We start from the raw sequence: 24278 nt of genomic DNA, 5'->3' as shown, positions 1-24278 counted from the left end.
TGTTTTTCTCCTTTTATACTTTAAAATTTAGCATTAAAAATGCATGCCAAACCAAGATTCTGTCACAAACAAGTGTTTACTAACTTAACAAATGTTGATTTATGTTAGAACATGATTACCTAGGCTTTTATCTTTAGCATTTCTTTCAGGTTTGTTTCTGTATTTATAAGGCATGTCCCCCACAAAATTACACACCAGTCTAGGCAATCACTTCAGGCTTCTTAACTATCATTTTAACTGTAATATTGGAATGCTCCATTAGACTTCGGAGAACTATATTCACAATAATTATTCATGGCTCAGCCAATCATGTGGAAGCAGCACAATGCATAAAGTCATGCGGATACAGGTAATGTTCACGTCACTTATTGGAATGGAGTGAATTATGATCTGTGCTTTTAAGAGGAGGATTATTGTTGGCCTTTGGCATGTCAGTGTATAGTCTAAATCTAGGAAAGATACAATAAAAGGTAGACATTGAAAACAAAATACCTATTGTCCTTATTTTCTACATCAACATGCAGCATTTTACACATGCAGACCTAAAAATCAGATGCAAAAAAAGAAAACAAATTAAGTAGAAAATTGCTAATTGTCAAATGCTGTGCTGTAAAGATGTTCACATTTCAAATGTAACCTTATTGTATTTCAGTGTATCATGAACAGATAAAATAGCCTTATGTCTGTGGGTTAGCACCATATTCACTTTCATTGTAGACATATAAGCTAGGTTTTTCCAGAGTCAACCCTTTTAAAACTTTCTAACCTTCTTCTAAAACAGTTGTTTTTGGCTTCTTTGAATCTTTTAAATATGACTTCTGAAGATAAACCACTGTCAGTCCTATTTGCCACATTTTGCAGTGTAGCTGTGTTTCCTACTCCACATTCATCGTTAACATCCGTTCTCAGGCAGGATTCTGCACTTGAGGATCTTCAGGTAACTCTGGATTTTGTCAGAGTCTCTGCGGAAGCAGTGAAGCAGGTTGGGATAATCTACAGAGAAAATCTCTGAACTGTCCACAGCATCCAGACCCTCCAAAAAGTCCTGCCCATTCAAGAGGTTACTGATTATACCCAACAACTGCATCTGAGAGAGAGAAAGAGAGGGGAAAATTATTGCATTACTCATACCACTCATTAGAGCAGCATCTCAGACTGACCTTATATGACTTCCTCACACACACACACACACACATTATCTTTTTAATACAGAGTCTTGCAAGGATATGCAGATGGAGAGGAGAGCAGAGGAGATTTTGCAGTAATATTTTTTTCTGTACATTTCTTCTGTACACTATGTTTGTCTAATTTCCACTGTCTTCTGCAGTAGCGATGCTAGTGCTGGCATAACATCAACACACTGTTTTAGTGTAGTCAGGTCAGTCATTTATTTATTGTTACAGTTCAAATTTTCAATATATCAATAAACTCTAGATTTAATACAAGGAAATTTTATACAAGTGAAGTCTGCTGTTCTAAATATTATTATTAGGTTATTACACCAAATGGCTTTTATTTTGCCTGCTGTCTGAGACACAAAATTCCTGAGAAAACACTAAAGTCTGCAGTAGTGAGCACAAGTTTTTAGATTTTTGTAAAAATGTCATTTAAGGTACTACACCTACTCCTGATGCTTATCAACATAACACATATGCCAGATTTTTTTTGTATTTTTCACAGTCTTATAATGAAGACCCACAGCATCATGTCGCAATTCAGAAGTAAATTCCACAGTAAACATATCTCATGTGTACCTCAGTACAGTAATGTTAGAATGGGTTTCTTTAAAGAAGCTGTCTTTGCCTCCTTTTTATTATGTTCAGTTCAGACACTAGTTCTTATTATCATGCAGACAGAAGAACATTATTTTTTATGTTTTTACAACCTTATTTAGACACAGAGAGCTACAGCAAGTTAGATGCTATGTAGCTGAAGTGTACAGTGAAAGCTAGCCAGTCTTATGCTAGTCTTCGATTACCTCAGCTTGCTAACGTTAATTTTGTAAGTAGCAAAAAGTCTGGTAAAGACGTAGTTACCGATAAGGCTACCAAGAGGGAAAAACAGCATGAAAATCTTTTTTGTTTGTTTGTTTGTTTTATGGCTTATTTTTGGCTAACGCTAGCTAAACTCACTGCACTGGGAGAGAAAAATGTTGTAGAGGAGCAGCCTCCATAGCTAGCAAGTACATTATTAACAAAATAAACAATTTTTACATAAATGATTAATTGATTTTTTAACTGGTTACTGTTAGTTGATAACATCATCAGATTTTTGCAGGTGTGACATTACAGGATGAATGTTTGTATGTGTGTCCGGTGAAGAGTAACTGTTTATTACACTTTGGGTGTATTGACAAATATCTTTCAGTTATGATTACTTATCTTAGTATCTATAATTACATAATCATTGTGTGAAACCTTGTATTTTATATGCATTAACCAATACTCACCTTACATTTGATCATTTTTACTCACAGTGTATTTTACACGCATTTATATAGAAGATTAACCAATAATCACAATATATCCTATACATATATAGTAAAACACTGTTTGATCAGGCATGTGACTAACACAGACTTTATTATGACAAATTAACCCACACGATACATAAGGCGTTTACTAACACATAGGGTCTATTGTATGGCGGTCTAACCACGCGCCACTAACACATTAACATATAACACATGAGATCTATTGTGAGACTTGTGTAGCTCATGCTTGAAGCATTTCGTTTACTGCATGTCTCTGACTAACGACCATCAATCATCAGCTAGTGCACTCTGGATGAACTAAATTGATACAAAGGAGGCTTCGGGACGAACAGTGCGGCCTTTCTCTCTGTGCGTGCAAAGTCCTTCACCTACCAAAGCGGGAGGACGCACGCACATGAGGGGGGGGCACTGTCTAATTACTGAAACAATACCACACTGTCCGGCTGGACACAATCAAGGCCTAACACTAGTGGTCCGGTCAGACCTGTGAAACTTGAGTACTAACACGTGAAAATATGCATACTAACATGAGATGATTTTAGCAACGCCTCATCAGCAGGTTTCACGTCATTTGGGGTATAAACATGGAGTCAGATCAGAGGGGGGTCAGAACTTATACTGGGACGGCTGATAACTGTTTCTTTGTATGTTCTCCTGGATCCAGTTCTGTGTAATAAATACTTGGTTTGCTTTCAACTTCACTCCACCTGTCTGACTCTCTCTATCAAACGAACACGCAGGGGAGTTGTACCCCGGACGAGAGGTGGGTGTTGACCCACCTTTCATTTTCTTTTCTACAACACCGGGTATACCACTAGCTAGCTCCCTTTGGTAAAGTTTGTAACTCCTTTTACTCTTTTGCTGCTTTCCATTTTAACTGGGAAGTCAGAGATTCATAGTTTCTAGTAGGACATTTTAACTGTAACATTAATGCTCCTACAGATCAGAACTCCTACAGAATTCCTACTCAAAAAGTTGGGAGAGCCTCACCAAGGATTACAGATATGGTTGCCATTGTGTTTGACAAAAAAAAAAACAGAACACTGTCATACTGACAGCTGCCCACAAATATATAGTTGATGTAACTTAATTATAGACTGCTTTGAGAAGTAGGGTTGTTCAAAGCTATGAATATTTCAAATACATTAATTATTATAATTATACATTCATTAAATACAAAATAGCTTTTATTACTGTAAAAATTACTACAGCAGCATATTAGCTAATTGCTGATAACATGGTACTGTATATTTCATGTTACTGTGTCCTTTTTTACAGTGTATATTGACATGGGTTAAGGGTGCTTTCACACCTGCCTCGTTTGGTCCGGACTTTCAGACTTTTCAGTTTGGTTCGAACCAAAGTAGCAGGTGTGAAAGGGGCCGCGAACCACGGTCCGGACCAAAGGACCAGATTTTGGTCCGACCAAGAGAGGTGCTCTCGGTCCGGATTTCTGAACCATGGTCCGGTTCGCCTGCAGTGTGAAAGCGCTTTTCTGGATGGTTCAAACTTTCGGACCGATTACAGGAAGCTGAGCAGGCGTTCCTCAGCAACGGCAGCAGAAGAAGAAAAATAACCGGAAAAGCAGGAAAAATGAGCCGTGGATACAGCTGCTTCAGGACAAGCACGCTCGTTTGGCGAATTTGAAATAACATAGGGTACTGAAGCTGCGGCTTTTGGTATAAAAATCACAATTGCAGCACTACTATGGAGACCACCCGCTGAAATCTCAACACGCCAACGTCGGACGCATGTCCTTCTAAAACCAATCAGCGTCAAGTTAAGGAAAACGCATCGATACGTAAGTGATGATGAAAGGATGTAGGAGTATCACACAAAGGTCTTTGGTGCGCTTCCTAATCTGCAGTGTGAACACAAAAAAAGCAGACCAAATATATACAACGTAGCAAACACATGAACCTTGATTCAGACTTTCAGGTGTGAAAGCACTAGGGGTGTCACGATCTCGATATTTTATCGAAATCGAATCGAAATGAGGTCATGGTCTCGAGTATCGAAGTCAAAAAGAGGATCGACGATCCCTCCCGCGCGCGCTACGCAAATAGCGCAGTGCGCTACGCAAATGGCGCGGCACCAACACAGCGCATCCTATTCATTTAAATAGAGAGCGCCGCTGCATGAGCGCAGCCCCGCCCTCAGTTCTGCTGTGTGAGAGACAGCTGCCTTTCAACCACGGAGGAGAAACTGAAAACGGATTTATAGAAATATAGACAGGGCTCTCAAGTTTTGAGTGTCGGCGGGAGTGTGATCACTGTTTTTTATCTGTCCAACGGGGGAGGGGGGGAGGAGGGGCGGGGGTTGGGCGCGCAGGTTTTGTATCTGTATCTAACGGAGGGGTGGGTGCGCGCAGGTGAGAGCGTGTGAACTCGCTGAAATGCGTGTGTCAGTGTGACTTGAGAACACTGACTATAGATCACAGTGAGGTGGATTAAAAATCTTAAACTTATAATTGACTACACCTGTTGCTTTCCATTGAATTAAAAAAAACATCTTTCTCTCAGATAAAGTAAACACAAGCGTGTTTCTGACTAAAAGAAAAGCTTTTCAGGAGAGATATAAGTTATGTGTAAATATTTATAAGACAATACCTGACAAAATCTGTTTTAATGACGTTAATAAACATCACTGTGACAGCGCTAGTCACAGTTTCACCACATCACTTATCTAACCAGCCTGTACTGATTTCTGCCCCCCAATAATGCTTTCAATAACCTCTAATAGCCTTTAATAGTCTTCAGTAGCCTTTAAAAGACTTACCTGGCGGCCATGGTGTGTTCACTAAACTCCGTAGTTATAAACATCCTGAGGTTAGCAGCGCGCTAACTGACCTGTTTATAATGTAATCCGAGCAGTGACTCCGTGTCGGCTGTTCTAACCTGCTGCTGTTAGCTGCTTGGGCTGAAAGATGAACTGTAGAGAGCTGTATTATCCGGTTAGTGGGGTTAAAACCTTTATTTGTTTACAGAAACAGTAAAAACGGACTGGCTGAGCTCTGTAGCCCGTGGCTGGGCTGTACTGAAGTAGTGACTGAGTGAAGAGAGCGGGGCTTGTGCTGCTGCAGCTCCGACTAGTGGTTTGATGAAGAACTGCAGCTTCATGTAAGTGAGCAGTTTCACCAGCCATCCACACACAGCTCTGATAAACTGCTTGTTTTAATAGTGCACACTGTTGCTACCAAAAAAAGTCACTAGATGGCATTACCATATATATCTTAATAAATAATAATAATAATATTTATAATATTTATAATAATAATAATAATAAATATATTATTTAAATTTTATGAGGCATAAAATAATAACAAGAAAAAAAAAACAAGAAAATCGAGAATCGAATCGAATCGTGACCCTCAAATCGAAAATGAAATCGAATCGAGGATTTAGAGAATCGTGACACCCCTAGAAAGCACCCTAAGAGAGAGAAGAGCAAGTCCTCCGCACCTTTTCTGCCACTTTCTGTACTCCATTCCTCAGCTCATACACCATGTCACTCATCTCCAGAGCTTTGTTGTTGCTGTAGATGTTGTAGTCCGCGTGCTGGGTCATGCTCTCGTGAAACTGAGCCAGAGGTTCTCCCCATGCCATTAACAGCTTCAGAATGACCTTGGTCAACTCTTCCTCCTAAACACACCACAGATATATCAGTATGTATCCTCTAGCAGAAGAGCACTTACACATTTCTTCTGTTATGGTTTACTTGGAAAACTAGAAGCATATTCTTAAGATTAGGACTGCATCCAAAACCAGACACAGTTATTTACAGCAAGGCATATGCAAAATTTTACTTTGGTTAGGTTATATGTTTTGGCCATTTTCTAAGAGGATATAAGTAAAGTACATTTTTAAAGCACAATTGATGTTGCTTTGCATACATTCTGTCATTTCGTTATTCAACAATTTAACCTTAAAATAGCAGCTTAGAAATGCTGCAGGTACACTTAGTTGTAATACGGTAAATGGCATTTATATTATCGCCACACAACTGGAATTTTGATAAAGCTGCATGAGAATTCTCAAGAGAACTGCATAATTTTAAATAAAGTTATATTTGTGTAAAATAACATTTCTCTGCCTACTGAGGACACACTGCTTGTGCTGTTCTAATATTGTCTTTGTTCTGTAACGCCTAGCTTGTCAACAAATTCAAATGTGCAGCTGTCAGTCAGGGGGATTAAAACTAAAAGTATGCTTTGTATTTGTGACAGTGGTGTAAATAAGGGCTGTGAATTACATTCTACAACTGTAGGGGGAGTCCAATGGCAAAAATACCAATTTTCAGAAAATACTGCTTTAAAGCTGCACTACAAAAAATTGGTATTTCCTGCAACTGGGCTCCCCCTACATTTAATGCTAGTAATATTAGCATAATAATGTCATATTTAGGTTTATTGCCTGTAGCATTTTGAGAAAACATGTAATTTTAGCAGAGCATGTGTTTGTTATATTGTATATGCTGGAGTAATGAATACACATCCTAAGGTACTGCTTTAAAAAGGAACTGTCAAAAAATTGAGATTCTTGCGCACCACACTAAGCAGCTCAGTATACCCAAATGCAACACTGTCTTAAGTAATAAAATGTACTCACTGCCAGCTTCGTTGCATTTTCCTTCCCATTCGGAGTCACTATATTAGACGTGTGGCACCTCCTGGTCCCAATTTGGATTTTGTTGGGAATAAAATACTGCTCCTTAGAAAGTTGGTGGATGATTGACAAACGGAAAGAACAGAAATGCTTACAGTTAGACAAATTATATAACTGACAAAAAGTTTACAATTATACATTAGAGGGTGAGTAATTATCTGTTCAGCTTAAGTGTTTATTTGTTCTGTTTTTACAGTGATGAGGCAGAGCAAAGAGAGCTTAAAAAAGACTTTAAAATGAAATAATTAGAAAAGACAGAACGAATAGAGACACTTACAAACTCAGAGTGGAGGTCGCTGGACAGTCCGTGCATGCGTGAGGAGTGTTGAATGACCCGGTCGAAGAGGTCTGCTAGAGAGATTGCCTGACAACCAGGATGCCCATGAGGACAGATGGGTGCAGGTGCCCCCCTCACAGTTACACTCACACACAGCAGGGTCAGCCAGGACACTGTCAACATTGTTAAAATCAAAAACAATTATGATTAGGTACTTACAAAAGAAAAACATTTTTCTGATGGTTTTGGACTGATCAGAGTCCAGATTTAAAGCCTGTAGAAAACAGTCAGTCTCATTAAACACATACTAGCTGTGTAGTTATTCCAGCAGTTTGAAGCTCAGTGACATTTCTTTCTGTCAAAGACTGTCTGAAAAACTACAACAAGAAAATAAGGGAATTTATTGACAGGTTTTGATGACATAACTTAATTTCAGCAGTTCAGTGTTATACACTAATGTATGTGGAAGACTCAACCTAAGTTTGGACAGGATTTAAACGTGTTTTTCTACTGTTTGTACTGTAATTTATTGGACATTTTTGCAAGACAGAAAATACAAAACCTGGTCATGTTCTTGTTGTTCTTCTATTGCCAGAAGTTGTAACACTGTGTTATGTCTGTATATGCTTGCAAAAGTTCTAAGTTATTATAGAGAACCAGTGGAGCATTGGTTGATCTAAAGCATCACACATTCCCCTTAATCCCCTTAAACACAACAAACTGACTGGGGAACAAAAAACTGTAAACTTCACATACTTTCTTGGAATAGTGAAAGTAATGATTTACCTTAGAGCTAATCATCCAATTTAGGATATATTTAGTAAAAAAGACAAATAGGATATATACAATTTCACATACAAAAAGCATCATCATACATCTCTGATTTTTTAGCATAAACATTCTTAATATTAGGAGATTGCACAGTTCAAACAAAAAGTTTTGCCTACCTGTCTTTGACATTTCCAGCATCCTTCAAACTCTGTGTGATAGAAACAGTCTGACCTCTGTGTTCTGCCAGCATGAAGCCCAGAGGAAACTCTTTCTGAAGTCTGTGATCTCTGTAGTCCTCATGAGCAGGATGGCTGTGCTGGACAGAATGTTCTTGTTGGAAATCGTCATCCTTTCGCTGGAGTTTCATCATCATCATCGGCAGCAGCATCATCATCTTTATCCCCCCAAGAGCAAAGAGCAGGCAGTCAGGCAGAGCTAATGCGGCGGCCGTTCAGAGGGAGGTTTGATGGGATGGTAATGAGCCAGAGATGCTGATAGATTGAAAGAAATTTGAAAGAGTGAGAGTACCTGTGCTTTCAGAACACTCTTAATCCTCTAAACCATCCAATGCCAAAAATATGGGCCAATGAACAAAGTCAGAAAAAGGTGGGACAGTGTGGACAATGCAAATACAATAAAAGCAGTTTTTTAAAACACTTCTATGAGGCAGCAGTAATGCAGAAAAGTACATTTAGATGTTGGAGCAACTTTTTCAGGCAGATCCATGCACTTTCAACAAGACAATGCAAAACCACATGCTTCACACATCATAAAGGCATAGCTGTGGAAGAAGGGGGTATGGCTATTGGACTGGCCTGCCAGCAGTCCTGAGCTGTCACCAATTAAGTAAAAAGTATTGAGAATTTTGAAATTAAAACTCCATACTGTTGTACCGAAAAGAATGGGACAAAATTACACCTAAAACACTTAATATCACTACTTTTTTGGTATGTGTTGCAAGCTTGGAAGTTGACCAAACAAAACATGAAATATCTTGGGTTCATACTGTCTGCAATTAAACAAAAGGCAAAGACAATGGAAGAAACACTGCTCTTATAAAAAATTGCATTTTCATACTGTCCCAAATTTCTCTAAAACTGACTTTAAAATCCCTTGTTTAGAGCTCCTAAGACTGAGAGAAGAGTCTAAAATATTTATATCTATCTAGTGGTATCACCTTTTTTCCTACATAATGTAAGTAATCAATATAATGCTAATATATTCAGTATAATGCCAGTGCTGTAATATCAAGAGCTCCAGACGAAAGTTTTGAGCTGAGGAGATGGGGGGTTGGGCTAAAACCTAAGAACATGCTGTCCACTGTGACACTGCACTATGACAAAAAGCCTCGTTTACTTTTCCGGATGAGGAGACGCGTTGACTCTTACAGAGATCAGAGCTGGGTTCACAAAGGGCTTGAGGCCATCATTAGACCCATATCACTTAAAGCAATGTAATTATTATATTAATACGGTTCTAAAGAAAAAACAACAAGAACATCTAGCTACAGTAAAGAACAATATTGAGTAGACATGTTCTTAAGACATTATGTTTTTATTTGTTCAACTGTACATAGCATCTCCAGCTTATAGGAGTCCTTTCTTATTTTTTAAATAATTTATATACACAGACATATCAAATGTCATGTAAATTGCATGTGAAGTCTTATCTCAAGAAACAGCACAAACATTGTAAAAATGTGAGATCTATCTATTATCTTTAACTATAACATGAATTGTTGTAGTTGGAGTAAGGCCTGAGTTATGAAGTTGTGTGGGTATTTAAAAATCTTTAATCCACAGTATCAGTTGTGTACTAGCAATATGTCATAGAAGGCATTACCACCCACAGTGTGTTGAGCAGTGGGTGGTAATGACCATGACTCGCAGTGCCTGGCTGAAATCGTCCATGTGAACAGAAAACAGATACATCCACATTTAATGCAGGAGGCCCCACATGCATATCCTGCTATCCAGAAAATACTTTTACTTTTGCTCTGAGACAAGTTTATCTTTTTCCAAAACTTCTCATTTAATAATTTTAAGCAAACTTTAAGCCATTCTAACTAGTTCTTTACATTTTGCAATGTTTCAATTAATGAAATCTTCTGTAGACTGTAGTCACTGACAAATCCACACTTACCTCTTGAACAGGGATCATTATGGTGAAAACGTTTCTCTCATTAGCTGTGAAAGTCTTCCTTGGTCTACCAGTCCCTTTGCAGTTACTAAGCTTTTCAGCTCTGGTCTTTTTATTTAATTATATTACAAACAGTTGCCTCAAATCAAATAAAATTTACCAACATTAAATTAACACTAATTGTTATTTTTAACAACAACAGTGTAAATTTAACACCAGCAATATTGATTTAAAACATTTAAATTTACTGTGTAAGCATGTGTCTAAACTTTTACTGAACGAGCCCTGTTCCACAGAAGTTTACCAAGGGTCTAAAATCCTGACAAGGCTCTTCAGTTTCTCCACTAATGAACCAATCAACTAAATTAAGTAAATACACAAAACTGAAATGTATAAAAAGCACCCTTAATTAAAATCTGAGTATGCCCACTGTAACCACATGCAAAACTCTCTCTGCCACAATAGTAATTCTTGGAAAAAACAGTCAATCTCTGTGACTGTCACTGACGTCAGTGTGTATTGCTCCCGACAAACACACACGCAAACTCTCACACGCAGACGCATGTCATTCTGCATACTCCTTGCTTACAGAATGCGCCACTGATACACAAGCCTAAGGGCAGTGCCAAACTGGGCACAGTAAAGGCTGCTCTCTGCTGTGACAAAATGTTTTTATAAAGCTAAAACAAAGACAGAATGTTTCTGCTAAAGGGTTACCATTCTATTATTTAATTTTATTCACTGATGAATACCCTGTAGAATGTGGATTACTGCATTATTAACACTAACTGTAGTCTAGTACTAAACTACTCCTTCCCTTTTTTATACTTGTTACAATACCAAAATATCTAAATACACCTTTTCATATAAATTGTTAATTATGTGCACTAAATAACAAAATTACCTTATCTCTGAGATAAGGTAGGAAATTAATGCTGGAGGATATAGGCTAAGTTTGGCATTTTGCAGTCTACAAATGGAGAAATATTAACCCTTAAGACCCTGCGTCCATTATAATGGACATCATGTATTTTCATTATTTTTAAATGTTTTGTTGCACTTAACACTATTTGAAAGCTGCTGCACATCAGAATAGACAATGAACCAGCCAATAACCAAGTTTATAAACCAGTGAAACAGTAACTTTGCCCTGCCCAATTAAAAAAAAACTGGGGATGGTTTATAAAATACAAAGGTCAATATAAAATCTAACATATTACACACTGGCTTCCAGTGCAATGCAAATAAAAACAATATTCTTATATTTTTTTATATCACTGGAGATAATTCAGGTTTGAAAGGGTTACATTTCTTTGCATATCAAATTTATATATTTTTTTTACTTTTCCTAATTGTCGGCACGAAAGTGCACTTGGATGTGTATCCAATTCTGTATTTCTGCCCCATTAAGACCTTATATATATTTTTATATTGAAACATATAAACTTGATTGTTCTTTAACCAGGATTTGAGTAGGACTATAACTCTGCCACTAGAGGACACTGCAGAACAGAATAATCAATAACAAACACTTCCATCCACTTTCAACCCCAGAGACCTTTCTCCACTAGATGTCACCATAGTTATATTCAAACCTATACATCACTGAGACACAGATAGTCTAAATATTATACACTTTGAAATTTAATTATAATTTAGTTATATTTAAATATAACTAAATATATATATATATATATATATATATATATATATATATATATATATATATATATAGTTATAATTATTAAAAACAATACTAATCATTTCTAAAATACCTATGTACCTAACAGTCAGCTGCCAGTATTAGTTTAAACAGTTCAATTACTGTTTTTCAGTGGTGTATCTGACAAATCACCACTCTGTTCTCTCTCACAGCAGTCGCTGCATTTAGAGCTGCTGCACCGGCCCACCTGATCAATGTGGTCCCTGGCTGAGCTCAGGAGGGAAGATTGGCCTTTTCACTGGAGCTTTGTTCTTAGCTTGAATCATAAAGCTGTTTTCTTTTTTTGTTCAAGCTACTTGTTTATTTAAATGTATTGTGACATAACTTCTTAAAATTAACTTAAAGCCTGGCTAAATTAAAGGCAAAATTTCTTAATTTATTTGTTAAAGTTATTGGTTAACGAACAGGTTACTAAAACACTACACTAGCCGCCGAAATGAAAACAATCTAAAAAGAAATAGGAGTAGCGAGACAAGATCAGATTATTGAGTGACAATGTAAGGAGAAGAAGTAAAAGGTCATCTGAAAAATAATTAGTCCAGTCAAGTCAATCGGTTCTTTTATGTTCGGCATTTAACTTTTTTAATTGGGCATAAACAGTTAATGTAATATAGATTTTATTTTTAAGACTAAACGTTCAAAACTTTTTAAAAACATAATTTGTTTATAATTGAACCCTATTTTCTTCCAAATTTGGTAGGCTAATTATCCAAACCCTATTTTTATGAACTTTCCCCAACACTACCAAGGTAAAGAGTAGCATGAAATCAGCCACCACCTCTTTTCAAACTGCTGCTAATAGAGTCTCATTAGAGAGCTAGTACACGATTAGCGAAAAGCGCTGGACCCCCAGCTCAAATACATCAGTTAACAGATGTCAGTGCTGACCAATATCACTAGGTATGATGGGGGAAGAGAGCACTGTCTACCCAATTGTACTCTCTCAGACTCTGGCTGCTGATAGCAGGCAGCATGATCTAGGATTCGAACTAGTGATCCTTGGATCGTAGTAACCGCAAGATTTGTGTTACTTGTTAACCCCTAATGCTCTGTGACTTTTGTTACATCCTATGGATTACTACTTCCTAAACACAGAAAAACAATGAAAACTGGTTGAATTGTTCTTACGAAATATCAGTGTAGAAAAAGTCTGGGAAAAGGAGTGTAGGAGGTTAAATACATGCTTTTGGACACACTTAGAGCCCAATTATCCACAGGGAAATGAAAGTCTTATTTTACAATGAACCATTACTGTCAAAGCCACAGTGGGTAGCAATTTTTACATTATCTATCCATCCATTCGTTCATTAGTCTTCTTATTTGCTTCTTTTTTCAGTGTGTCCAATGCCTGTCCAGGGCACCTGGCTGGGCTGAACAATGGTTGTGGGAACTGTGTTACACTGCGTGACCTATGTGTAACATCTACTGTGATAGTTCACATAAATAGTTCCTTAACTCTCAGCTACTCCCTATATTATTGTGTAAAGCACACTCTGTAGGAATTGGATTAGATTTTCTAACTGTAGGGGGAGCCCAGTAACAGTAAATAACAATTTTCAAATAATGTTGCTTTAACACAGTTAGCTTTGGAACATTTACTTTTTCTTTTGGTCTATTTCGTATTCATTGTTCACATAATGTAAAATGCAGCCATTGTTTTAAAATGGTTAGATTTCCTTTAGAGGTTGGGTTTTTTAGGATTTTATAGGACATTGTAATGTTTAGTAAGGCTAAATGAGTTGATAGTCTGGAGAAATGGTTTGCTTTTTCCGTTTCTTTTCTGCAGTACCTCCAATCTTTACAGCAATCCCATTCCCATTCCCATTCACTGCTGCTGAAATGGCTCACCTCCGGTTTCAGCCCTGGCTTGTGTTGTTTTTCTCATTTCGTTTTCCTGGTGGCACTTTGGGAAATTACAACTTTGTGGTGAGTACAATACAACTCCATTTGTCAAGCTTTGTCTCTCCTCATTCCCACTGTCATGAAACTGATGAGGTTTTGGGCACTCGTACAGCAGATATTGTGCTGTCTGGACATACACACACACACACACACGCACACATACTCTAGGGATCCATGCAAGTGTGTTGGCTCCACAAATCCACTCATGCATACACTTACTGAAAACACACGAAGAGACAGACACAAAGAAAAAGACACCCATGCCCACAGCTTACAAGGATGACCCAGTTGAGCAGCAGGAGTTGATGACCTCCTGGCGGCACACTTCCACTGTTCTGAATATATAATCATTGTTTACCTCATACCTGAGGAGGAACTGGCTGGTGCAGTGCTGATGAAAATAGTAACACATTCCATATAGTCTTTATGTGTTAACACATACAAAAGATAAAAAAATAAAAAAATAAAAAAGATACAAAACTACTGTGGTTTTGCATCTGTAAAACAAAACATTATGTTTTTTTTTTGTTTTTTATATTTTTGTGCCAAATAGTTTTTAGGTTTTGATACAATGGGAATGTGGCATTTGTTCTTTGCAAGGTGTCAATGTAAAAATAAATGGACCAATAGAAATGGACCAATGCTCAAGGGTATTGTTATATAATTTTTCCATTGACATCCAGTGAAAGTTGAGGTTTTCCTTCGTGTGTAAATTTGCCATTTTATAGATGTTTTTGAAGAGGTTTTTGCATGACAATTGTGAATCTATGGTGACCATCAAAGACCTTCTGCCAAAAAAAAAGCTGGCCTTGATCTGGATATTTCAGCTGGCAATTAAAGATCTAATGTGTTTTCACTTCATTATATCTAACATATCTGTTGTCTATCTTAAAACAGACCAATATTTTATGTATTAATATACGCATTGCCTATTCATTAACAATATGTTATGCCTTCTAAAGGTTTTATACTGACGTGCTACATGTTATGGGACAGGATCTAGTGTGATGTCCCATGGAATCTAAAGAACATTGCACTAGCCTGGGAGGTATGCATCTGGGGGATTCTATATTGTATTTGGATGTGATTTCAGGCAGACAATTCTAGCCTTCTATGATGTATTCCTGGTACACATGAGACCTGTAGATGGAGGAATGTTAAATGTCCACACAACAAAAACAGAATATCCCATCCATATGGCCTTGCTCGAACTCTGTGATAATTCACGTCACCTTGCCATGAGTCAGTCCCACTCACAAGACAACATCTCAAAACATATAAAGGAGCAGGTTTTTCTATGCCATCCCTTGTCAGTGTATGTAAAACATAATTCTGTGAAATTATGAAGACTGGATAGGTGTAAATTAAGTGAAGTTGGGATGTTTTTACAATTTCTAAGGTGGTAGATTCAATCACATGTAACACATGTGTGCTCTGAGTATCTTGTTGCTGTATTTCTCATAGAAACACAGGTATATTACACACATTTTTATGACTTTTAGCCAGACCCTGAAACTATTTCTATTTCAATTCTTTCTTGCTTCACTGAGAATCTGATTTTCATCACTTTGTACATTGGAGTTATAGATAGACCTTCGTGACTGGACACCCACATCATCATCATGGCTGAGAATGGGGGCGACAAATGGATTCCCTATATCAGCTTTTAATAGAAGAGGAATATAGCAGGATGTTATTGTGTGTCTGATCTGTTTCTTGTTTTAGGGGATGTTTGTGTGGGTTCATTTTGGAATTGGACAGCAGCCCTGAAGCAGAGGATGACGGAACATTCTCTGAAAAGCTGCTGGCTCCTTGATAAGACTCTGTTCTCTTTCAGCATTGCCAAACAGGCCACCAGGACAAGTGAAAGCCTCTCCCCATTTGGATCGGGAACAGGCCCTGAGCATGTTGTTTTATTGGGTCTTCTACAGAAATGGCTCACTCAGAGTTATCCTCTTATTAGCCATCTGTCTGAGTGGCTGGTTTGACTCAGTGTCAAAGAAAGTGGCAGGAACAGTGGACTTCTGCAGCTTCCCAGAGAGGACGCAAAGAACCGGCACTATGCTGGCAATGGTATCTGGTCCGAATTCAAATTGGACATGGTTCTGTGAAGGACACTTGGTCCGGAGGGGAAGGTTAACAAATACAAGAGGAGATGATCCAGAGCGGCTCCCAGAGACGCGGAGCTAAATTGAGCTCTCAGCTCGCCCACAAGCCTGCCTGGGTAGCCAAGTGTTTCCACGCCCCACAGTGTGAGAGAGAGGCGAGCGCATGGTGTGCCTCGTCGCCGAGTTTACATGGGTAATGTGAGGGGGAGGGATACTGTTTAAGAAGCGTTGCCAAAAAAAGTGGTGATTTCTGCATCGTGCCATACTAATTATATCTGGTTGTGCTATCTTTGTGTGGGTGACTGACAGTGATTAAGTCAGTCTTTAATATTTTTGAGATGCATTTTTTCTCAGTTCTTCCCAAACCTATTCATTTAGAGTATGAATTTTTTGTGGTCTTTACTATTTTATATATTTTATATATTGGTTCCCGTTCTTGGCTTCCAGCAAGGACTTTTCTGTCTACTGACCTTACAGCTTTTTTTGAACTCCTCAATGACCCACTCACTGCCCGCTGACCATGTGGTACAGGCAGCAACTCGTTCCAGCCCTGAGTACCATGCCCACAGTTGCACTAATGAGCCCTCCTTCTTAATGAAGGAGGGAAGCTAATTAGGGAAATGGTTGGAACAAATACCTGTAGACATCATGCTGTTTGAAAATGGATTCAGTTGAGTACCTGTGCTTCACTGGGTGATACCACCGGGAATGGAGGTTCAGTCGTTTTTTTCAATCCAAAGCCAAGAACGCTACAATTGTTTTGTATCCAGAATTGCTCTAAGGCTTAGGCAGTACACTTGCCACAGTATATGATCTCATTTCTGCTGCAGCAGAACTGGAACTGAGTTGTAGCGTGAGAATCGAGCCACCTGGCAGGACATACTACAGCACAGAGAGAGGAGCGTACACTTTCATTCTATTTTAGAAAGCAGCTCAGAAAACACTCATTAACTAAGATAAGCCAGGTCAGACCTACAGAATTCTCATAGCCCATAGGGAAAGAAAATCCATATCAACATGTTCATCCAAAATATGGTGCAACTGTGATTATAGAGGCTCCTAACAGTGTCTTGCAATAATCCATCCCATGCAGCTTAAAATTTCCTGCAGAAGGTGAGGAGTGTATATCATATCAAAAAGCATCCCTCAAATTTTTTAATCAGGGATGGGTCTGGCGATGTTGGTGGCCATGGCATAGTATTTGTGTCTTCAAGGTAAGCTCAAGGTAATACTGTAGCAGTGTGTGACAAGGATTGTTCTGTTGGAATAGCGTATCGGAGCTTACATTTAAAAAAGGAAGGGACACTAATTGCAGGACCTTATTAATGTGCCAATATTCTGAAATACATTGCAGCACATATACTATTTTACCATATGTGAACCGTTTATATTCATGTATAGCACTCTTATTACAATCAATTATGTTTTGTTCCCATACACCTCCATATATCTAGAGAAGACCTAATCTGTCATGACCAGGAATCACCTGACATGAACTCAAAAGCACAACTAGAAGGCCCCAGTTTTTTTAACTCACCGAAATGTGAAGGAAGAGAATTCTGAATGAACTCAGCTCTGCAGCCCCTGTATGGCATGCTGGGCCAAATCGACACAGGTGTGTAAAAGAGAATGTGCTTTGTTATTCAGGAAAAATCTTACGTCAGTTACCAGCATGCCCTCAATACAACTAGTAACCTCCTCAAGAAAAGATGAGAGCAGACTGCCAGTACCTGCAACTTTTTCCACATATCAAGATGAACAATACTCAACAGCTACAGGCTTAATATTTCATCTTCTGGCTACTATGTTATCCATCCTGATATGTAATCATTACAAAGTCTTGCATTATAGGTTCTTTATAACATGTTCTATTTATTAAATAAACAGTGGTTTAAATGGGACATATGCAAAAATCACCTTTGCATGCTTTTGACTTGAGTTGAAGTGAGAAAAAAATCCATCCATCTTTTTTTTGTGAATCATTTGCTAGAGGTTGTCAGAAATCATATGCTTCTATGGCACATGGTTGGTTATAGTCTGTTTTTTATGCAGGGGGTTTGTGCTTTGGTTTGCACTTATTCTTTGGGCTGGGAGGTTAATCAAATTAATTAAATTAATTAATACTAATCTAATGTGATTTGGGGTAAAAAATAGATAATTGAGATTTGCTTCTGTCAGAAACCTGTAAAGGATTCTTTTATGTGGCAGTGATTTTTATATAAAAAAATTACTTAACTTAAATATAAGCATGTTATGTTTGTTTATTATAAAAGCTGCATGTAAGGTAAGGTTATGTAAGTTACCTAAGAACTAAACATCGTAATCGTGATCGAGAATCACGCATCTATTTGAAGAATATCGAGATATATACAGCTCTGGAAAAAAATAAGAGACCACTTAAAAAGTTTCTTTGATTTTACCAAATTGAAAACCTCTGGAATATAATCAAGAGGACGATGGATGATCACAAACCATCAAACCAAGCTGAAATTTTTGCACCAGGAGCGGCATAAAGTTATCCAAAAGCAGTGTGTAAGACTGGTGGAGGAGAACATGCCAAGATGCATGAAAACTGTGATTAAAACCAGGGTTATTTCGCCAAATATTGCTTTCTGAACTCTTAAAATTGTATGAATATGAACTTGTTTTCTTTGCAATATTTGAGATCTGAAAGCTCTGCATCTTTTTGTTATTTCAGCCATTTCAGAAATGTTTTACTCAAACATATACCCATAAAAAGCAAAATCAGAAAAAAAATGATTCAGGAAGTGATTTTTCCAGAGCTGTATATTGGTATTTTAAAGCTGTTTAATCAATGCTAGTTATCCTGTTAGATGTAATTATCTGGTATTTGTGTGAAGTGTAAACAGTGATGTGTGTTTACAAGACAATGAACCGTCCAGATCAACAAACTAGCAATTAAACCTCTGATAAAGCGCTGGCAGACCACCAGGGGGATCCTGAGTGTCTGAGTCTCTCTCTCTCTCTCTCTCTCTCTCTCTCTCTCTCTCTCTCTTTCTCTCTCCTCCAGCAGGAGAAGACCGTTACTCTCTCTCACTCTCTCTCTCACTCTCTGGCTGTGGGAGCTCGATAACGGACGGCTCCTCACGCTGTTCCTCTCCTCCTCTTCCTTCTCCTCCTCCTCCTCTCACACAGCTCTGCTGGGTGGTGTTTCAGTGTTTTACCGGGGTCTCGTGTCTCTCGCGCTCCTGCAGGAGGAGTGTGTTGGTGTTTTCTGAGGTGTGTCCTGGTGTTTAAGTTCAGTGGTGATGCGGAGTTGAACATTTCGGAATGTGTGAGACCTCGCTGGGTTGAAACACGACGGTACGGGATTCCTGTGCTGAACGCCTCGTTTTCTGGAAGAGCTTTAAAACATGGACTAATTTCAGCTTCGCCATGGGGTTACTTCAGTTTCTGCTCGCGTTCGGAGTGTTTTTCTTCTCCTCAGGTGGGTTAGGTCTGTTAGCTGTAGGTTATCAGCGCTGTCTTCTCCAGTGGCACCTGCCGTTTTAAGAGACAAGCTTTAAACAAGCTTTAGATTAAAACAAACACCACAACTTTCCTACACTTCAGTTTTAGAGGATTTCCCCTCTGATAAGATCAGCGCTGGGGGGGTTTTGTGCTTTGTTTCTGGAAGGTCCTCTAGTGTTGTTGTGTCTGTTGCCTCCAGTTGTAGGTCTCGGTGTGGACCCTTCCCTCATCATCAGCGTGTTTCAGGATTTCAGCCCTGGAGCAGATTTCACGGGAGTTTCTCAGGTGCAGGGCTTCCACGACGAGTCCAGAGCCTTCCTCTTCCAAGGTAAGCTGGATAACAACCTGCCTTATATCAATTCTTACTGAGAGTGAATATCTAACATATACAATCAATATATTGGTCATTCTAGAATTGCTGGTATTTTTGCATCTTCTAGATAAACAAACCTCTTTCTATGTTTTACAAAAACAAAAACTTTATCTTTAGTGAATCAGTTTTCACTATTAATAATACAAATATAATGCAGTTTATGCACTTAATATTGAGAAAGATAAATGATTCTCAGCTCACACAGTATTGACTTTGCCTCTTTATTCATGCATTCAACTTTACGTTCATTATGTTGTATGCACTCCATTAATGCTTATAAAGGTTTAATAGATTATGAATTTTAAGTGATTAAAATATATTTCTTTCATGTCCCTTTGTTGTGGTTAAAACTGGTTGCTGGCTTTATTGATGAACTGCCTAAATCTTCCTCTGGTGGGAAACATGTGAAAGGCAGTGAGATATGTCAAACATTTGTTTAAATGATCATTTGTTGAAAACATGATGTAAGACATGATATTAGACATAATACATGATATTAGGAGTCTAGATGTGAACTTAAGAGATTTAAGAGGCCTCAAATCTCTCTTGCGGTCATCTGTTAGTTTTTAATATTATTAAGATAACAAAGTTGACTCATGAGTCAAATCTTACCATCCTCAAAATGTACCTGCAATCCTAGAATGAGCCATGTGTGTAATATTATCCTTGCTCATGATTAAACATGGTGAATCAGAAAAGGAATGAAAGGAATTGTGTTTTTTATACTATTGGCATTCAGTGCAGTTTTGAAAACCACAGATAACACACAGACAGGTAATCTGTTTTTCCTTTTCCTTCACCTAAGTGAATCACAGAGCTTGACATTTGCGAATTCATCTAACACATCACCAGTCTTCTGATTTTAGTGTGTGTTGAACAGGCTAAAATTCTGTCTCACCTAGACGCTGCAGAGCTCCATTAAATTGTGCTTTAATCCACTAAAATGAAGGATGATGTTCCTGTGTGTGGAGACAAACAAATATAATAAGATTAATTTTTGAACAATGCGCATCAATCTGTACAATACACAATATGAATTTAGTTTGTGCTGTGTGAGCTGATTGCAGTGGTTAATGATCCATTTGAGCTTGTAGTGCACTCTGATAACTGCTCCTGGGGAAGTCACAGCTCTAACAAAGCTTTGGGTTTCCAGATATTTACAAAAATACATTGTAAATGAATTCTAACAGGCTAAAGTTAGCTTGAGAATTTATGACCAAAAGCTAGCTTCAACTGTCTGTCTCTCTGCTGTATTTGTTGATTTATTCATTTGTAAGACTGGTCATCCAGCTTTTCTTTCTAGCAGTAAATTAATTATTAGCTAAAGGGAAATTGTGTGAAGATTGATATGTCTTGCTCCTGGGCTTCTCTTACAGTCAAGAAGTGGAATGCGTGCTTTAAAACACAGCTAAAGAACACTCTTTTCACATGCATTTTTGAACAAGCTGAGACATACAGAAGCATGTAGACTAACACGGTAGAGAAATATTACAGCGTTTTACACAAATATGCAATAGTACACAGTTTTGTGGGTTTTATTTTGCTTGCTTCACCTTAGTTTTAACAGGTAGCAGATTGCTGAGCCCAACAATAGAGACAGTACTCATTCTGTTACAGTCAATGAAGCATCACAGTGATTTTTAAGCTGCTATTGTGAGGTAAAAATGGTACATAGTGTTGCATTAAGTCATCTCTGAATAAATGCTGGATAGTACTTTCAGTGAGTTAAATGAACAGGGTCAACACTACCTGCATAAGTAGAAGAGCTTGATTTACTCATTCCACCTGCTTTGCTTGTGCTGTTGTGTGAGTTGAGTTGTAGGTTGTAGCAGGCTGAGAGTTTCATGCTATATTTACATGATGCTCTATGAAAAAATAGCATCCGTGCCTCATAGTGGTACACTGATGACTCGTGTTGCCGTGGCATTAGTGAAATCGCTGCTGTGTGGCTTCCTGTGTAGAGGGTGATAATGTATGCCACTGCTTTATCCTGAGAATATCTAATACCCTAGGCAATAGTGGCTTGGCGGTTAGAGTGCCGAGTTATTGATCAGAGGGTTGTGGGTTCAATACCCATGTCTACTTAAAACTGCCGTTGTTGGGCCTTTGAGCGAAGTACTTGCTCTCTCCAGTGGGGTGCCATTGCTTAGCTCACCCAGGCTAGGAATGCTTTGTCCTCAATAAGAGTAATGACAAAGGTAATTAAGCTTAGGTGTTTTAAATACACATAAAGTAATGTTTATAATTGTGTGTTTTAGAATCATATACACCAAGAATGATTCTCTCTATTGCTGTCAGTGCAGCATTAAATCAATGTTGAAATGATGAATTATGATATTTGATATAGACTGTAATATGTGGCTATAAGTCACAGTTTGCTTTTCTGAGCATTAGTAGTACTATCAGATGACTGGCCAGATCTATGGCTATGTTTGTATTACAAGCCTGAGAAATAATTGTTTTTTGCTCAGATCAAATTTGGATAACTTGGCTATATTCATTAATGTACATGACCTGTATCTGTCAGTCATGTTAAATGTTTTTTATCCCTAAAACTTCACATATGATCTCATTGATATATCTTTACATGTCACCTCTGCTGAGACATTATAAATGAGGAGAGTGGTCACTGGTTGAAATAAGAAAGTGAGTGTACCTAACAGCCAGTCTGGATCATGTTAGCAGATAAAATCTATTCTTCAATAAAAAGAGCCAATTAACTTGCTGGTTATTCTTTCTGTGAGCAGGGGAGTGTCAACATGCCAGTGAGAAACACCCCTTACAACAGCATTAAATGCATACACACAGGCAGAATGATACATGAAATCTGATCTGACTGTTCAAATTCCTGTCACATGCACTCAAATCACATATGTGCGATCCTGGACCCCATATGGACGACTATGTTCACACTATCAGCATAAATATGTAGTTTGTGTCCTAATTGATTTTTGATAGTCTGAACAGCCAGAAACCATATGAAATCCATTTTTTGCTAATGGTATCCAAACCACATTTGGAGGTTGTTTGAAATGCAACTACAAAAGGATTTAATCAGATGTATCTAAGTCGGGATGTTCTGGCCGGATGTCAGTGTGTCCTGTGTCACTCACAAAGCAGCAAACAACAGCCTCATCAGATCAAGAGTGATGGGGAGCAAGAAGAGTGCCAAAGGTTAGTTACTGACACTGACCTTCTCAGCACAGTGTGGACAGTGAGAAACTAATCAGTTCTGTCTGTAGTCTGAACATATCCAAAGTTACTCAAGTCTGATTTGAAAAGATTGCTTATGTCATGTTGACACAGACCTAAAAATCACATCTGTGTCACATTAAATAGGCAAAAAATCAGATTTGAGTCTTCTGATTCTTTTACTTGAGTTCAGTATGCTAATGTGAACCAATGTTTCATTATAATAAAAGTTCTTGATTTTCTTGTATATTGGCAAATAGATGAGTACGAAAGCTTATCTTGAGCAAGTCTATAGACATTTATATAGTGATATTATATTTATAATATACCCCATTTTATAAATTTGTGCTAGCACTAAGACAAGTCAGAATATTGGTTGTTTTTATTTGTTAACAGTATTTGCATCAATTATTGAAAACACACCATGTTTATCTTTTTTCATTTTTTTTTTAATTATTTTGTTTCTCCCCAATTTTCTCCCCAATTTATTTGGCCAATTACCCAACCCACTCATTAGGACTCCCCCTATCACTAGTGTTGCCCCAACACCAGGTGAAGACTTGCACATGCCTCCTCCGATACATGTGAAGTCAGCCAGCACCTCTTTTTGAACTGCTGCTGATTGCTAAGAGAGAGTGCTATCTACCCACCCAGAGAGAGCAAGGCCAATTGTGCTCTTTCAGGGCTCCGGTAGCTGATGGAAAGCTACATGAACAGGATTCGAACCCGGCGATCTCCTGATCATAGTGCAGCACTTAGCCCGCTGGACCACTCGGAGTGAGTGGAAAACAAAATCCCCTACTCTAATTTTCTTGTAGTTATTTCTGTGGTGATAAGTTGATGTGTAGGTGGAGAGCTGATTTCTAATGCAATGTTATGGTCTGCATGTTGATGAGGGGAAATGATCCAAATGGCTCAGCCTAAAAAGAAAATGTCTATCCACAGTAATGAAGGCTTGCCAGTCAGCTGCTCATGAGATGGGAAGGTGAATAAACCTCCTGCTTTGCCTCCTGGGGAGATGTGAGGAAGGAAACAGGCGGCTCATGGCTATTCACTTATTCCTGTGGTTTTTCATTCGCTTTGCTCTTTCTCTCTGTCAGTCTCTCTCTCTCTTTAATGCCCATATATATTATACACACCAGCTCTTACCTAACACACATATAT

General features: G+C 38.2%; 2 protein-coding genes across 3 annotated transcripts in view; one reads left to right on the top strand and one right to left on the bottom strand.

Moving 5' to 3' along the window:
• Positions 1–39: 39 nt before the first annotated feature.
• On the bottom strand, positions 40–8600 carry LOC103045028 (prolactin-like). Its single transcript, XM_049475063.1, has 5 exons — positions 8383–8600; positions 7436–7619; positions 7102–7203; positions 5956–6135; positions 40–1087 (listed from the first exon to the last, which is right to left on the bottom strand). Exons 1-5 carry the CDS (start codon positions 8598–8600, stop codon positions 893–895), a joined length of 879 nt encoding a protein of 292 aa, XP_049331020.1. The 3' UTR covers positions 40–892.
• A 10516-nt stretch (positions 8601–19116) lies between these two features.
• Positions 19117–24278, top strand: part of nell2a (neural EGFL like 2a) — a 141286-nt gene continuing 136124 nt past the window's right edge. The window contains exons 1-2 of one of the 2 annotated variants that reach the window (XM_022672327.2): positions 19117–19526; positions 19749–19877. In XM_022672327.2, coding sequence (XP_022528048.1) covers positions 19475–19526; positions 19749–19877 — 181 coding nt within the window. In that variant the 5' untranslated portion in view covers positions 19117–19474. The remainder of the gene's footprint in view (positions 19527–19748; positions 19878–24278) is intronic. The other variant, XM_022672326.2, reaches the window with a different exon arrangement.

The sequence above is a fragment of the Astyanax mexicanus genome, chromosome 2 (assembly GCF_023375975.1).
Source record: "Astyanax mexicanus isolate ESR-SI-001 chromosome 2, AstMex3_surface, whole genome shotgun sequence".
NCBI classification, from domain to species: domain Eukaryota; kingdom Metazoa; phylum Chordata; class Actinopteri; order Characiformes; family Acestrorhamphidae; genus Astyanax; species Astyanax mexicanus.
The sequence above is the reverse complement of the archived record's forward strand: the minus strand, read 5'-3'. Positions and strand labels throughout refer to the sequence as shown.

Bases quoted from the DNA above. Each gene is read 5' to 3' on its own strand.
- LOC103045028 (XM_049475063.1), bottom strand. From the start codon at position 8,600: ATGATGATGCTGCTGCCGATGATGATGATGAAACTCCAGCGAAAGGAT. The intron at 6,136-7,101 runs GTGAGTACATTT...TGGTGTGTTTAG, and splicing joins AAAATGCAACGAAGCTGGCA to GAGGAAGAGTTGACCAAGGT. The intron at 1,088-5,955 runs GTGCGGAGGACT...TCTCTCTCTCAG, and splicing joins TACAGAAAGTGGCAGAAAAG to ATGCAGTTGTTGGGTATAAT.